The 16,596-nt window shown below is 35.8% G+C and overlaps 1 protein-coding gene across 26 annotated transcripts in view; it reads left to right on the top strand.

The window, feature by feature from the left end:
• Nucleotides 1–16,596, top strand: part of AFDN (afadin, adherens junction formation factor) — a 128,828-nt gene that overhangs the window by 92,849 nt on the left and 19,383 nt on the right. For 24 of the 26 annotated variants that reach the window (XM_068676890.1, XM_068676887.1, XM_068676888.1 and 21 more), the window contains 5 exons: nt 13,735–13,800; nt 13,960–14,033; nt 14,573–14,691; nt 15,666–15,860; nt 16,133–16,224. In XM_068676890.1, the coding sequence (XP_068532991.1) occupies nt 13,735–13,800; nt 13,960–14,033; nt 14,573–14,691; nt 15,666–15,860; nt 16,133–16,224 (546 nt within the window). The remainder of the gene's footprint in view (nt 1–13,734; nt 13,801–13,959; nt 14,034–14,572; nt 14,692–15,665; nt 15,861–16,132; nt 16,225–16,596) is intronic. The other 2 variants (XM_068676895.1, XM_068676892.1) reach the window with 1 other exon arrangement.

Here is a 16,596-nt window from a genome sequence, read left to right as displayed (position 1 = left end):
TTGATGAAGAAGACTTTAAGAAGTTAAATTCTGTGACTTTTTCCTGTGTGAATAATATTCTCATTTGGGGTAGAAATTGAGATTATTAATAGGGTCTGATAGATACATCTTAATCCAGTATCAGTGGATACACTATCTACCTAAAAGTGAAGAAGCACAAATATGTGTGGAGTAATATACTGTATATTTTCTGCTGTAATTTCTCCTTAGTTACAAAGACATGAGGCATCACTTTGAAAAAGTGTGCGTGCACACACGTGTGCAATATACATATTTTTTAAATTATTGTTATTTTCCCCTAAAAATAGATCAACTGTGATGTTCTTATTCTGTCCATGGACCTAATTAAGCTGAGGCATTAGTTTTGGGTTGCCTTGACAGGGAAATGTCACGGAGTGTTCAATACAACTTCTCCTGGTACTGAACTCTAACTAGCCCTTAACATGCTGCTGTTCAGAGACAATTTAGAGCAAACATACAGTAAAAAGTTAACTCTTGTTTAGGGCAGTAGAGCTCAAGCAGTATGTATTCCTTGAACTCAGCAAAAGATTTTTTTCCTTTGAAACAAAAGCTACGTAGATTCAAACTGACTTGTGTGTTTAATTTCTTTTGTTAAAAAATAAACGTGCCTTTTATGAGTTTGTGCAATATCATATGACTCTGAAGTTGCAGCATTTATAATGGTGAAAGGTTACAGAAGACCACTGACCAAAACTTACATAGTCTTTTACGAAGGCATAGTATGAATCTTTTTGCCTTTACCTACTGCTGTTTGGGTTTCATTGGAGCAAAAGTAAAGTATAGTTCTGTAGAAACTGTTGCACGCTTGATTTCAGTCTCAGAGTATGACTTTAGGCTAATTACTTTCACTAGTTGACTTAGTTGCTTTGGTTTTCATCCAGATATCTTTTGGAAGCCCTCAATTTTCAGAGTACAAGAGAAAGCATGTTAGAAGTCATATACTTCTGTCTAGCACAGACGATGTTACAGTTATTTGTGTCTGCATACCTGCTGCCCATGTTCATCTATTTGTTTTATGGGGGATTCTGAATGCTGTAATTTGGTTGAAAGAAAGTTTGCATACATGCGAGACTACATACAAAACTATGTGATCTATTTTGACTGTCTCAGGAAGTCCATTACACAACATCTGAGGTTCTTTGGTCTCCTGGAAGGAATAAACTTTAGGAAGATAAAAGATGCATTTACTTACTTGCTTTGTACCCAAGTCAGTCTTGATTGCAAATGTTCTTTTACTTAGAAACAAAAACAAAACAAAACATGACAGGCACTTAACTGGAAACCCTTATTCCAGTAAAGAGAACAACAAATCTCTTCAGTCCTTTATATTTACCTCTTTTGAATCTATTTGTACATAGAGCTTATAGGTATGTGGATGTAAAGTTTCTAGGTTATGTTGGATGCTTCAGAATCCAGTTATATTGTACAGCTTGCAGCCTAGATTTTCTCTGAATTGTAAGCCATATATTTTTTATTTGTGCAATATTTCTTTGCTTGCTAATAACATTGATTTTCACCACAGGCTGAATCCCCATTTCCCATTTAGTTTAATTGGAAATGTTTTCCCTGCTTGTGACTGTATTTTGTCCAACTATGAAACTGTTTGGTATTTTACCACCCAAAATTCTAGTGGAGAATTTGAGGGAGGAAAGCAGACATTTACATATATGGAGCACGGGTCAATTTTAAAACTCTTTTTAATCCAGGCTACTGCATGACTCACAGCAGCTGTGGCCACAACTAACAGACAGTAAGCTGCTTCACCTCGTTTCTGTACAGCGTGCTATAAAATATTTTGTCTAACGATGACAGATTTTCAAAGCCTCTAAGTAGGTCCTGAAGTAGCAGAGGCCTTTCCTTCCTCTGCCAAACTTTTTTTCTCTGATCTGCACGGGAAAGAAGCTTGCCCTTACTGCAGGCGGGCCGGCTAGCTGCAGAGCTGGGCTCTGGACTGACAGCAAGTAGCTCAGTGAATCGTAGGCATGCTATGTTCTGTACATAAAGCAGATAAATATGCTTGTTCTCAGCCAGATGCAGATGAGAAAATGTATTCAGCTTTAGGGAATGAGTGTTTGAGGGAGAGGGAGTGTTTAGAAACTTTTACTTTTTGCAAAGAGTACATTTGTAAACTGGCTGCATAGTTTACTAAACTGGTATTCTTTAAAGTGCTTATAAGCTTGGATTATTTCAATGCTTCTGGACCTGCTACTTGCCAGGGAGGTCAGACTGAGACTTGACTCTGCTGCATAAACTTGCCTTTAAGGATGTTTATAAAAATTTACGAAGATCTTCTGCGTAAACTTAAGAGTCTGGAATCAGAGAATTAGCCCTGATAAAAATCAGTACAATCTGCTCTGGGTGTAGGCAGATAAAAGATTTCAGGCCTGATAGCTAGATTTCAGTCATGGGGCAGAGCTTTATGGTTTTCTTTAAACACACTTTAGTTGCAGGGATTCATTCTGTTTTAAACAGTAGTTTTTATGAAGTTAAACATAAAATTAATGAAAAAGACCAACTTCGGAAGCAGAGTCATCCTTGAACTATTACGAGAGATGCCAGGGACTAATGGTTCAGCAGTGTGAGTGTGTGCACATGAATGTGTGCGATATACGTTATTTAAATGAAGTTGTCTTTATTTTTTTTGCAAGATCATGCAAAATACAAGCAAGTCTTGGAACTTAAAAATAAATAAATAAATAATCTGACTGTGTCTGCAAACTGGCAGTCCAGAGTGTTTTGACAGCTAGTCTTGATAGTTGAGGCTATGTACATTGAAAACTGCTTTGAAAAAAGTTGGTAACTTTATGGGGTTTTAATAGATTTAGCCAAACTATAACTGGAGGGTAAAGATGCCTACATTTCAAGACTGCTTCTCCATGTTACAAATTATGTGACGCTTGCAAATATTTAAATATTCAAGTACTGAAGACAAATCTTCAAATTGGTACTGCAAGGTCATTAGGAAGACTTGAATTTCTTGTAAACGTTTAATGTAAAAAAAAAAAAAATCTTTTTATTGAGATGCATTTTTTTTTCTTTAACCAAACACGATTCTGGCGGTTTTTATTGAAAAGTGTTCAGCACTCCAATAAAACTGCTCCAACAAAGCATGTGAATCTAAACCGGTATGGGAAAATGATAGGTCAGAACAAGTAATGACAAGACCTTACTGTCAGTTGTCTGGAGAATTACCGGTTTGGTTAGGCACAGTACACGCAGATAGATATGCTTTACAGATGCATTAATTTTACCTTCGTTATTTAATACTACAATTTTGAAAACAACTGGAAAAGTGTTTGTTGTTTTTTTTTAATGTTCTAATTCAAGTCATGAAAATAACTGGGTCACCCCACAGATCTACTGAAACGGCAAGAATATTACCAACCTAGCAGAAAGTACAGCTCATTGCTGTTCCACCAGATCTTCTAGTGCAGCATCATGTTGGAAGAGGATAGTAGCTTAATTGCTAGGGGTTATCACCCCATTTAGTACCGGTGGGACAGCTTGCTGTCTACAGGCTGTAGGTCCCTGCGTGGTGTGGGTGCTTGGCTTTTAGCCTCAGCTGCGTGTTGTTTCCACCATCCCATCGTGGCTGCTTATCCTGGCAAGTGCAACACAGGGAGGAGGCAGGGGTGGAAATTTGTCTGCTTTTAATGGTTCCGTGGTGACTGAATAACCAGTCTGGGGGCTGGGTATGGTGTTGCCACTGGGGAGGCTATATCTGATATTACTGTTCACGCTGTTGCGCTATTTATGTTCCAGTTGTATGGAGGTTGTGATGTATGAGCCAAATTTTCCTGTGATCACTACTTACGAGGAAGTTTAATAAAACTCATCTGTCTTGTGGCATAGCAACTCTAGCAGTAAAATGTATTCTTTTTAAGTATTTGCTTTAATTCTGTAATTTTTATTAATTCATTAATTCTGTATTCTTGTCCATCCACATTTCTGCACTGTTCTGGTATGTCAGAGTAGCCTTTTTTTAGATCACTGTAGTGTTTCAGATCACTGTAGTTTCTTACAGTTTTCATTACCACTCAGTCTAATTACTCAATAAAAATGCCCCTTTTTAATTCCCCCTCCTCTGTTTCTACAGCTCTTGTAAGTTTTGAAGCAAATGCTGAGTTCTGAGCACAATCCTGTGAGACCAAGGAGGTGCTTGCAAAGCAATGCTAAATGTGAAAACAAGTATGGACTGTAGTGTTGTTTGATAGATGACACATATAAGCCGATGTAAGAAATAATAATAATTAAAAAAAAGGTTAGTTTGTCTCAAAAGCTGTGGTTACAGTGGCTGCATTATGCAGCTTGGTCCTTTGGCTTCTTTGATACGATTTTTCACAATCATATGATTAATATGATTTTTTGTAGTCCAGCAGAGAATCATAGCAGGAATAGATGACAGAAATGTCCATTTAGACAATACGTATAAAATCTTTGCATAAGTTTTTCTGCCATGAATCTGAGTCAATTAGCAGATTTTTCTGTTTGCAGCCTGTCTGACTTAAGAGTTGGAATCCCTTAAATAAAGCTATTTTCGGGGTTGGTACTTTTTCTTCACAAATCTAGGATTTGAACACCTTTTTTTCACCCCCCTGCCAGCTCCCTCCTTCCCCCTTATATCCATGGAATGACTTAAGTGTATTGTACCTGCATTCGAGAGACTGAAAGTGTACTGACCACAGATGCCAAAATTGTTCTTGAAATCTTGAAAAGTTGCCGTCGTTGCAAGTCTTTTCTACTTTTGCAGACCTTTCAGAATAGTCTTCTGGTCAACTAATTTATTTCTTCATTTATTCAGTAAATTCTTGACTAAATTACTTTGTCTGGTGATGTGTCTTGGGATGTTAGCTTACATTTTCCAGTTGTTCTGCTTATTTAGAAGACATTTATAAACAGCAGTTTACAGAATTTGTGTTACTTCTTAATTTTCAAAAGAGAAGTATTTACCCAGGGCTTACTTCCATGCTTTTTGTGGTATCTTAATTAGTGGACTTCCTTTCTGTCTAGTAATTAAAAGAAGAAAAAACGCAAAGGCATACAAACAAAAGGCTTGAAGATACAGTATGCTATACCCATTACAATAGAGTTTGTCATCTTCTGAAAGTGAAACTAGCTTGAATAATACAGAAAATAATTTGGATATGCTTTCTTGAAATTCAGTGATCAAGGAATAATATTTTCTGAGAAATGTTTCTAACAAGGAGCTTCATAATTGCATTGGTTTAATAGTAGAAAAACAGTCTGTGTTATTTTGATGCTTCCTTGAAAAATAATTTTTATGTGCAGCTTATGTTGATTTACTAAGTGTAAGTCTGCCCTAGCGAAGTCAGCTTAAATTTTGAGATTTTAGGTTAGTAAAATTCCTATTCGTTACAGTTTAATGAACTTTAAATGTTATAGGAAATGTTTAGGGATTACTCTTCTTTGAATTAATAACAAAAAAAGTCAACCATGTAAACATATGTCTGTCAGTCATATGTCAACATATATATTATGTATATATGTAATTAATAGTTGTTTCTCAGGTCAGATTTTGATACTGACCATTTTCTGCTGGCCCCTGGCTCTCCAAATTCGTTGTTCATTGAGATAGCTTTTTGGAAGAGCTGAAAGCTCTTGCTGAAGTTGAAGTTGGTTAAGTGTGCTCTGCAGTCTTTTGTTGTGTTTTCAGATGTTGTTCTCTTTGTATTGTAAATGCATTATGGTCTGTTTTTTTTGTTGTTTTGTTGATTCATCATGATAGAGAAAAGATAAAACATCTTGTCCTGAAACAAATAAAGTGATAGCTATTGCTAATTTTTCTCTCATAAGCTGCAATTTTCTTGTTCATTAAGTTGTCTGCTATTTTAGTATTTATATGTGTTACTTTGTGGTTTGGGTATATAGTGTGCATTTTTAGTTTCTTCCTTTAACAGGTCAGGATTTCTTGCCTGAAAATAATTGGTTTAAGAAGTTTCAAAAGTATTTTTGCAAAATATAATCTGTAGGTACCAGTGTGGACTTATCACTTTTCTTCTAATCAAATTTATAGCGTGTTTTGAGGTTGAATTTACACGATTTCTGTATTTTATAGGGTCTGAGAGTTGACTTACGATATTCATGTGGCTTCATATGCAGAAGATAGTGTCAATTTGTATGTAGGGTCTACCCAGTTACTTAAGAATGTCCTTTGTCAATTCAACTAAAAATCAGCAGGAAGAAAAGTCTCTCTTGTTATAATTAGCTTTTCTGTATGTGCATTTGACAGATTTGAATGTAGTTGAATGTTGTTGAACACTAAACTAAGGCCTAATCAGTACCACTTCAATAATTTGAAGTTTGCGTTTAATTTCAAATGAAGAGTTAGACTTTCATGAGCTATGCAATCTATTAACAGTACTGACGTGATGCTCCCAACAATCATAGTCATCCAAATGAGTGATAAACTCAAGAAGCGTTTTCTGTGTTTTACTTCCTTGCTTTTATTATCTCCATCCTCAGGTTGTAATTTCAGACACCATCTTGTAAGATGTTTCTGTTCTGTGGTAAGAACCCTTTGAAATAGGGCTACTATGGCAAAAATCAAGTTAGTCCTCTCTTCTAAAACCTTACGTGTCTTCTGTCCTCCTTTAATATTGTTATACAGTATACATAAACCACATGGATGTAACAGAAACAGATGTAAGGGAAATAGAATTTCTGGTGACTTTTAATTGCTGGATTAATTGGTGGCATTTCATATGTCCATTTCTTGCTTATTCTTTTGACTTGTAGCTCCTTTTGGTCTGTTTCTTGGAGGACAACTCATTATTTATTTACTTTTTACAATGCAGTCTTGTCACTTAAACAAATATTTTTCCCATACATTCTTTTCTTCATTTAGATTTAGGATAAAGACCTCAGTTACCATTCTAAGCAGACTTCTGTATGCAGAAGTATCCTGTGTTTGCCTTTACCTCCCAAGCAGGATTAGAAGATCTATTAAAATTCCTTCTAAATGCAAGAGAATGTTCCCCATTGTCATAGAATTCCTGCAGCAACCTGTAAGTCACAGCAAATTAAGGATTAATTATTCTAATACTCTTACTAAATTTAAGTGCATGCCAGACTTGCAAGTGCAACATGTTAACATCTTTCAACTTGTGCTGTCTTAAAGTATTAAATTACTTCTTAAGATGTGTAAGATGATTATAAAAAAAACAAACTTGAAGGTATTAAGTTGCTTGGATATGCATGGCTTTGGTCTGGTTACTGGACCTAATTGTTTTCCTCAGTTTCCCACCTGAGTTGACTGTGTACATCCATCTTAAAGATGAGTGAGCTCAAGCATGGAGAAGATTACTTTCAAGAGTCTTTTGATGTTTTTGTTCAGAGAGAATTAAGGTTCCTGAAGGGGGAAAAAAAAAAAAAAAAAAAAGCCGTTTATCCCATTGTGTAATTACATCAGTAAAGGTGTTTTGATTTTTTTTTTCTTAACAGGATGTATTTTCTTCTGTTCTAAATACACTATTCATGTGTATTCCTTGCTAAAATTAGGGTAATTAAAATGTTTTATGTTTAGGAGGGGAATTGATGAGCTGTGGCAAACTTGGGAAGTGTCTTTTGGGTGTGCTTGCCATGAAGACTTCAAAAAAAAAAAAAAAAAAAAAAAAAGAAAAGACGAATTTCAATCATTTGTAATATATTTTTTTTCTCCTTGTTTAGTTTCTTTCTCTTTCAGGGTGTATATATATATATGGCTTAGAGTGTGTTTTTCGTGGTTTTTGTTTTGTTTTGTTTTGTGATGTCCTCCCTCCCCAAACATTTTGGAAATTGGCTTCCACTAGAATACTGTTGCTTTGCAGACACTGATCAGAGTTCTTTCACGAGTGAGTGGGTGACAAATAGCAGGATTTAGGAATCTGATGCGGTTTAAGTTGCTGGGTTAAAACATCATGTCGTTCACGGAACAGTGGAGTCTGAGGTGGCTGCAAAGCAAACCTGATTATTTTATGTCACGCTATTTTAACCCATTTGGAAATTATTTGGGCAGTGTTTAAACTGAAATACCCTGTGTTAGGTCAAATTCCATTGGATGTGTTTTGTATTGCTCATTAAAAAGAATACTTCCCTAGTGCAAATTCACAGTGTGCTTTTTACATGGTTGAACTGTTCTGACATTTTAAAAATGAACGGTTCCTGGTGATTATTTTCCTTAAAGGAGGGCTTTTGGGTTTCTGACAGTAGAAATCCCTGTTCGGGGTCTGGTGTGGAAGGGCTACCTGATGCCAGCCCTGTATACAGGGGGGATGTCACCTGCCCTCCTTGATGCACCCAGGCCTCCTGGCAGCCCCCTTTTTTGATGTCTATGCTGGGCTGTAAACAATTTTAGGAAAGTGATTTGGTTGAAGACTTAAGTGCTTATTTAGGAGCAAGGGTTGGGGAAGCAGCTCAGCTTAACCTTCAGGCAGGCCAGGCCAGGCCTGGGAGCTGCCATGAAGCACCCATGCAGCTCCAAGCACCAGAGAGCACAAGCAGGCCGGTGGGTTTTGGTCTCATGCTATGTGTCAGTGCCGAGATGATGTCATTTTAGTGAATTTAACACGTTCAATACTGAAACACGTAAATATTGCTACACTGCAATATTTTTTCTTTTTTGTACTGGTTGTAAAACTGTACTGTAGAGGTGTTCCTCATGTTGAAGTTTAGGTCTGGTGTACTTGAGGTATCAGAATTCATAAATATCACATAATTCCCTTTCTTCAGTCCACAACTTACTGTTGTTCTCATTCTCATTGGTTAATAGCTACGGAAAACCTCAGAAAACCTATAGAAAACATTTTCCATGTGGTTGTCTGCTTTGGTTATGCATTGTAGCAGTAGCAACCATTTAGAAGTAAACAGAAAAGATCTTTTGGAGTCGAGTACTGGGCTCATGCAGTTCAGTTTAGGAATACTGTAACCTGTGGTGAGGCTTGTGTTGACTACTTTATGACATAATGATTGTGCTCACTTTCTGTTAATCCCCTCGTATTTTACCAACCCTTCATACATGGCTCTTTCAGCTGAAAACTGTGACTAAATAGTGGATGATAATTTGGAAGTAGCAAAGAAGAAGCAGTAGTTTTTATTATGTCAGTTGTACACCTTAAAAAATGCCATAAATTATTACTTATGGGAAGCATTTCCCATTTTTTCTCAAAATAGGTGGTGTTTATTCACTTTCTGCAAGGATTGTAAAAACAGATTTGGTACCACTAGAGTGTTTACTATTGTAGATTAAATTATTTTGTTGCTTCTACAATATACTGAAGTAGTTTTTGAAAATGTTTTGGGGAATTGTAATTGTTTATATATATCTCTATATATAATACAGATTTTCTCATCTATACATAGATATGAGAAAAATCTGCTGTAGGTTACAATATATTAATCTGGAGAGGGAAAAAAGCATCTCTTTACACTTATATTCCACAATTTCTTGCATTCCACAGTCATTTAACTTCTCTACAGCTGTGTTCTGTTCCATCTCACAGCTTTACAGATAAACATGCATTTGGTATTCAGGATTGGAGAAACTAAAGTGGACTGGAAAGAATGTTTTCAGTATTACTGCTACTGGTACACGTAATTGCTTTGTTTATGGAAGAATAATTTTAATTGTGCTGACCTTCACATTTCTTTAAAAGAAAAACTTTAATAAGCAGTCTACAAAGAAACCTGTTCTACTGTAATGTCACTAAGTGATAGGAGAAAAATTCATGTGGTACATATGAGAATTAACTGTGTAGTCTCCTGGAAGATGGAACTGAAGCAAAAACCAGTCTGTTTCAATAGAAATTAAGAATTTGGATTCCAATGACTATAAAGCTTTGGGTAAAAGTCTCAGGAAGCTAAGTTAAACTCAGTGGTGCTTAGTAAGAGGTCTGCCTAAGCATAAGTGGAAAAAATTGTAGGCATCTTGTTAGAAACATACAAAATGGTGTATAAAGTACACAGGAAAGAAAAGATGCATTTGTCTTACTCTGGGAGTAGATGCGGTAGACACTAAAGATGTTCTACATAATCTGAATAAATAGAGATTTATTTTAAAATCATTTTTATACTTTTAAAATTCATTAGCCTTGTGTTAAGTAGGTGACTTGGAACTAATGCATCTGCTCATAACTTGTCTTAAAAAAAAAAAAGCACACAGGAAAAGGATTGACAAACTGTATAGGCTTCAAAAGAACACTTAGAAAAGGAACAGTGAGCAAAATGTCAGCTCCCTTGAAACATCATGAAGAATCACTGTAAGGTTTAGAGTGCAAAAAGAGTTGGAGAAAAAATCCATCTGATCTGGTATCTTTCAGCTGTGTCTAATAACAGGTATTTAGCCAGAAAGTGTAACAGAACACATGTAAGATGTTTCTTCCTAGTATCTAGCTTTTTGTAATTTCAGATTTTTTCCAGCATGTATTTCATCTGTATCACTTTTTCTGAAAGCTCTTGGAAGATCTTACCATGAATCTTTGGCCTCTGCAGCAGTCTGTTGGCAGTATCCCAACTGAATTATGAAATCCTTTGGAAAAAAGGTTGTTGGTTTGGTGGTGTTTTTTTCCCCTTGGGGAGGGTAGCGGGGAGGAATAGTTGACTTCATAAAATATGCTACCTGATGGCATGAGTGAGAAAACTTCGTCTTGGCTGACTAGAGAGATGATAAATAATCCTGTCTGCCATTTGTAATTCCATAGACCTTCACTTTCTCTCTTGATCGTTTCTAAGCTGAGGACTCCATAGAGTCCATATCTGTTATATGGCTCTCTCAAGGAAGTAACTACGTGTTTCTGATCATTCTTGTTATCCTCTGAGCCTCATGGTCCAGCTGGTGCCTTTTCGTAAGGGAATAATCAGAATTACGCAGTTTTCTAAATGTGAACCCTGTAGTTGCGTAGTGACCACGGTGTTTTCTGTTTTCTTTGCTCTTGTCTCATAGTTCTGTTGGCTCCCAGATGTTTGAGCTGATATATAAAGATTGCTCAGCAACTAAACAGATGTTTACACAGTATCTAAAAAGAAGTTTCTTGAACAGTTAAAGCCAGTTTAGAAACTACTGTATGGGTATTTGTGAAATCGAAAATGTTTCTTAATCACTATTTGCAAAAACAGTGCAGATAACACAGGCTTTAACAGAAGGTTCCAACTTCATTTAAAGTATACAATCATAGTCAAGGATAAGAAAAGTGACACATACAGATACAGTATGATGTAATTCATGATTAGCAAACTCGTGATCCCCACATTTCTTGATTAGTGTGTGCACTTTTTTAAAGTGGCAGTGCTCTTCCAACAGCTTGCTGTTTTCACTTTATCTGTGACTGTGTTAGGCAGATCTTTGGACTCAGTGGATCCAAGGGGGTGAGATTCTTGCTAGCGGCCTATGGAAGCTAGGACTGAATAAAGCAGCTTCAGTCCCAGGTAGCTTTAGAGACATCTGATTAGTCTTGGTCAGTCTGGCTCCAAGAAAAGCTGTTGCTTCATCCCCCACAATTAAATGTGACTGTGATTGATCCATGGGGCTGTAACTTTATAGGGTAGATGGGTGACTCTTGCTGTCGAGTCTTTAGCCCTTTGGAACTGACTGAGCTTGCTTCTAGGTTTTATACAGTGGTTCGAGGCAAAGGGAGGAGGCTGATCATCTAATCTTCAGTTCCCAACAAGAAGAGAGAATTCTTCTGGGCTGTTTATGCCAAACTTGCACTAATGGGGACCGGTCCCCTACAGGGTGGAAGCATTACTTCACATTCGGACCAGTAAAATGCATTTTCCCCTGTTATTGCTCCAGTATCATGTGGTCCTTCTCCAACCCTTGATTTTGACTGGTGCATTTTCTATCCAGCAAATTTAGTTATAGTATTATTTGTCCTTTTTCTGAAAAACTGGTGAGCCTGATGAACAGCACATTCATTTAGGTCTTCTCTGATAGCTTCCATTCCTTGTGAAAAGTAAAAGCTTCCCATCCAGTGTTAAACTAGTTACTAATGTGCATGGACAACTTCCATCTTATCCCATGACAACTTAAATTCTTTAAGAATTCCTAGTAAGAGATATCGCCACATTTTTTTTGGAGGGCTAGATGTTCTGTCAGCCAGATCAGCATTTTCCATGTGCTTCTTGGTTGCTTGAGGAAAAAGATTTATGAAGCGTGCCTTTCGTTTTTGTGTTTATCTAGCTGTCTTCTGACTTGTATTTCTCATAACTTTAACTGATTCTCCTGGTAGAAAGTTAAAAAATAATATGCAATTGTCTGAATGTTTCCTTAGAGTCCTTAAAAAAAAAAAAAAGAAGTGTGTATTTATCTATATATATTTTTTTAATTACCTTTATGTTCTTCCTAGACACAGAAAATGTCTTTTAGTTATTTTATTGATTTTTTCTTTTTTTCATTTATGTACAACTTATGCAATTGTTATGAAAAATTTGGACGTATAGAATATTAATCTTGAATCGTGGGATTCAAAGTAAATCCTGTTCTGTGGATTTTGAATAAACATTTGAAATTAACTCAAGTTTTAATTAATAAAAATGTAAGCCTTCACCTGCTTAGAAAAATCTTGTGTAATGCTTGCTTTTGAAGAAAACCTGGTCTTTTCTACTTTATTTCATTATAATGATGGAAGCTGTGAATGCTTTTGCTGACAAAAGAAGGAGAGTTGGAAAAGTGGGGGGGAAGAGGATGAAGAATTTGCATTTTCAGTACAAAATCAACCTGGGTGTTATTGTAGAAAACAAAATCTGTGCTCTGAAAATTTAACAGTAGTTCTGTAGTGTTCTTCACAGTGACATGCGGATTAGTTTAAATGATACGGCTTGCTATGCTACATAGTGTAGTCACAAGTGATTGTCTTACATTATAAGTGACAATTTAAAGGTTTGTGATACTAACGTAGACTTGTGTGGTGTCTTGCAAATTAGAGCACGTGGATGATGCAACAGCATGGCTTGAATAGATGCTCGCATCCTCATGCCTTAAATTTGTTGGCTGTCTAGCAATATGTTCAGTGTTAACAGTCCTTTTAAAATTGTGGGATACTTTGAGGCAGATTTTTATGAACAAAATTGTATGGTTCTGCAGTAGGCTTAAACAGTGGTTTTGTTAACTCTGAAATACTTCCTAGTTGTAACATCTACTTGTTCATTATAAAAAGCAGAAGCACTGTTTGCTCCTCTTTGCTAGCTCCTTTACAGTCCTAATAGCTTTTACTGTAAAAAGCATTTCTATTCCTTTTGGTCATTAAATCTCAAAGCAGAATAGGCAATCTGCAATTTACCTTGTTAGATTTGGGTGTTAGCAAGGGTAACACTGCAGTCTTTTGGAACATAATACACAGAATACACGGATATCTAAAACAAATAAATAAACAGCATGCATACAAAAGTGCAAATAAGTATTTCTCATTAGAAGGGGATTAAAACAAACTTCTAAAATGTAAATTTTAGTTGACATATTTTCTTGATTATTGAAGCTTGCATTAAGACCACATATTGTTTGCTTCTAACAGCTTGCAGGTTCTAGAGGCCTAATATTAAAGCCTTCTTTTGATTTTAAGTGAATTTAACTCTCTTCTATATAACTTTTTGTTTTGTTTTCCTGGTTTGGGGAGGAAAAAAAAACTTAGAGGTTTATCTAGACATGTAAATTTTTATTAAAATTTATGGAATGATCAAGAGATTAAATATAAATGTAATAAAATAATATCCTTTTCTCTGTAGGGTGCTGGTCAAGATAAACTTGGAATATACGTCAAGTCTGTTGTGAAAGGAGGTGCTGCAGATGTGGTTAGTAATAGTTTTAAACATCAGAATTTCAAAGGTGGAAAGATCCTTTGGAAATACTTTTAAAGCCTTTATTTGCTAGTGTGCATGAATTGTTTTCATTTACACCAAGTTAGCGTTGGTGCATGATTTTTTTTTTTTCTTGCTTGAATATGTAATTAGGATGGTCGTCTGGCTGCAGGGGATCAGTTGCTCAGTGTGGACGGTCGAAGTTTGGTGGGCCTGTCCCAGGAAAGGTACAGAATGCTTTCACTCAGTGTCTTTACATGGAAAAAAAAAAAATACTAGAGTAATTAGGCTTTGTATCTCTTCTTTATTGTTTGTTTTTTTTTGTTGTTGTTGTTGTTTTTTTTTCTTTTTAAATGACTCTCTCTGTGTTATCTTAGTAACAAAAGTTTTCAGCTGTTTGCACAGTATTTTCTGTATATAATATTGGTATCTATATAGAAGAGATGATGTTACACATTTGGGCTGTATCTTTCTGCAAGCTGTTCTTAGCTCTAATTTTTAAATATTTTGGCTTCTGACAATTACCTGCAGAAGCTGGAAATACTTATATGTAAGCATATCATCTGTTTAGTAAATAGACTGGCTTCTAGCTGTTGTTTTGTAATTTTTTTTCCAACTGATTTTAAGTATTAGAAAAAATAGCATTTTGTCAAACAAAAAGTAACTAGAACAAATATGAGGGAATTGTGACATAAAAAATGATGTCAAGGAGAATTAAGTATTGCAGTGCCTGATCTTGTTTTATTTGCTCTGACTTCTGTTGCAGGGCAGCAGAACTTATGACAAGGACAGGTTCTGTAGTAACACTGGAAGTAGCAAAACAAGGAGCAATTTACCATGGTCTGGCAACCTTGCTTAATCAGCCATCCCCAATGATGCAAAGAGGTAAACAAACAAAAATAATATTATACATAGCAATAACAGTTCTTTTTATGACTTAGAATGGAGAAAATACAGTAATTCATAGTAACTTGCCAAATACTACTAGAGCATTAAATCAGATGAAATTGAATTGCATAGAATGGAAGCATTTATTTTGTTATCAAGAGTTCATATGATTTTTAAATACTGCTTAAAATTGTGCTAGTCTAATCATTAATACATGTTTTGCAATTGTGTCTTAAAAAAAAAAATAATTTAAATACAGGCCTGGTTTTGAAATAATTTTTATTTTAATTAATGAAATATGATAAATACAGACATCTTACAACTTCAATAGCTTTTCTATCCCTTACATAAAAGCTTCTCTCCTCCTCATGGAGTATGACTTCCTTGTAACCAGAGAGTGTAATGTAATTACAAAGAGACAAAAACAGAAACCCCTGGAACGTGTTTTATTTAGTTTTTAAACTAGAAATGCTGAAACCTATCTTCTTAAGTTTGTGTGTCTGCTCATAAATTCTTCAGTGTTTCTCCAATATTTTTATCATTGTACTTCACAGACCTAATATGCAGGTCTTACATAAAATATTTTTGTAAAGGAAGTCCTTTTCTGTATACACTATAGAATAGAACAGAACGGGTTAAAAGAATAAATCCTTATTACCACAATTTACAACACCATCCCAGTTGCCATATGCCTCTATGAGTCAGCAAGAGACTTTTTAGTAAGGCACATTTGGCTTTACCAAATACTGTTTTATCTTTTCAAAAGCCCTTTTGAAGCCATATAAATCAAAGGAATCCTGTACTGTTGATACAGAAGTGGAATTGCATATCTGAAGAAGCAAAGGTTTTAATAATTGCTTTACCAGAAACTCATTTTTTCTTCTAAATGCAAGGGAGGAATCCTTGGAAGGAATATGCTAGACCATAGTTAATATAAGTGAAAGGGGGAAAATGTATATCAATTATTACAGTTTCTGACCGCCGTGGCTCAGGTAAACCCCGACCAAAGAGTGAAGGTTTCGAGCTGTATAACAACTCCACGCAAAATGGGTCACCGGAGAGCCCTCAGCTGCCATGGACAGAGTACAGTGAACCAAAGAAGCTGCCAGGGGATGATAGATTAATGAAGAACAGAGCTGATCATCGCTCCAGCCCCAATGTAGCAAGTAAGTAAGATTATCCTTCTTTTAGAGGCAGATGCCTCTTCCACTAACTTTAAAAACTGTTGAATTCCGAAGGGGGAGGGGGAATTCTTTTTCTGTTTTGTTTAAAAATAAAAATGTTTGTTTAAAATAATTATGTAGTAGCAATGTTTTTGGAGCAAGCCTCTTGTTAGAACTATTCAGAGGAAAAATCATGTTGTGAATACTGTTATTTTATGAAGTTATGTAAATTAATATTAACAGGCACATAAATGCTTCCTCTAACTTTCCAACAGATCAGCCTCCAAGCCCTGGGGGAAAGAATGCTTATGCATCTGGAACTACCACCAAAATAACCTCAGTCTCGACTGGAAATCTTTGTACAGAGGTCAGAAGTGGCAAGCAAAATGCTGGCTATTAAACTTTCCTTAGCTATCAATAGGATCAGTGTGCTTGAGTCAAACCAGTGTCTCGCTTAAGTATTTCAGCCTAATGCTGGTGCTAGTGACTGGGTAGGGGGTTTGCTTGTTAAAGCTTAATGAAAGATTGGGAAAAGTTTGGGTGATTTTTATGAAATTTTGTTCACAAAGCTGTCACTGCAATTTCTTTGGCTTATGCCAATATTACGTACTTGTTTTCAGACCATAAAAAAAATTAGTCATAACCACAGTTTATATTTGATACTGGAAAACCTCCATATCTGTTATTCCAGACAAATAATGGTCTCAGAAGGCAAAACAAAACTTATAGGAAATGCGTG

This window comes from Anas acuta, chromosome 3, assembly GCF_963932015.1.
Source record: "Anas acuta chromosome 3, bAnaAcu1.1, whole genome shotgun sequence".
In the NCBI taxonomy this organism is placed as follows: domain Eukaryota; kingdom Metazoa; phylum Chordata; class Aves; order Anseriformes; family Anatidae; genus Anas; species Anas acuta.
Note: the sequence above shows the minus strand (reverse complement) of the source record. Positions and strands in the feature narration are given on the sequence as shown.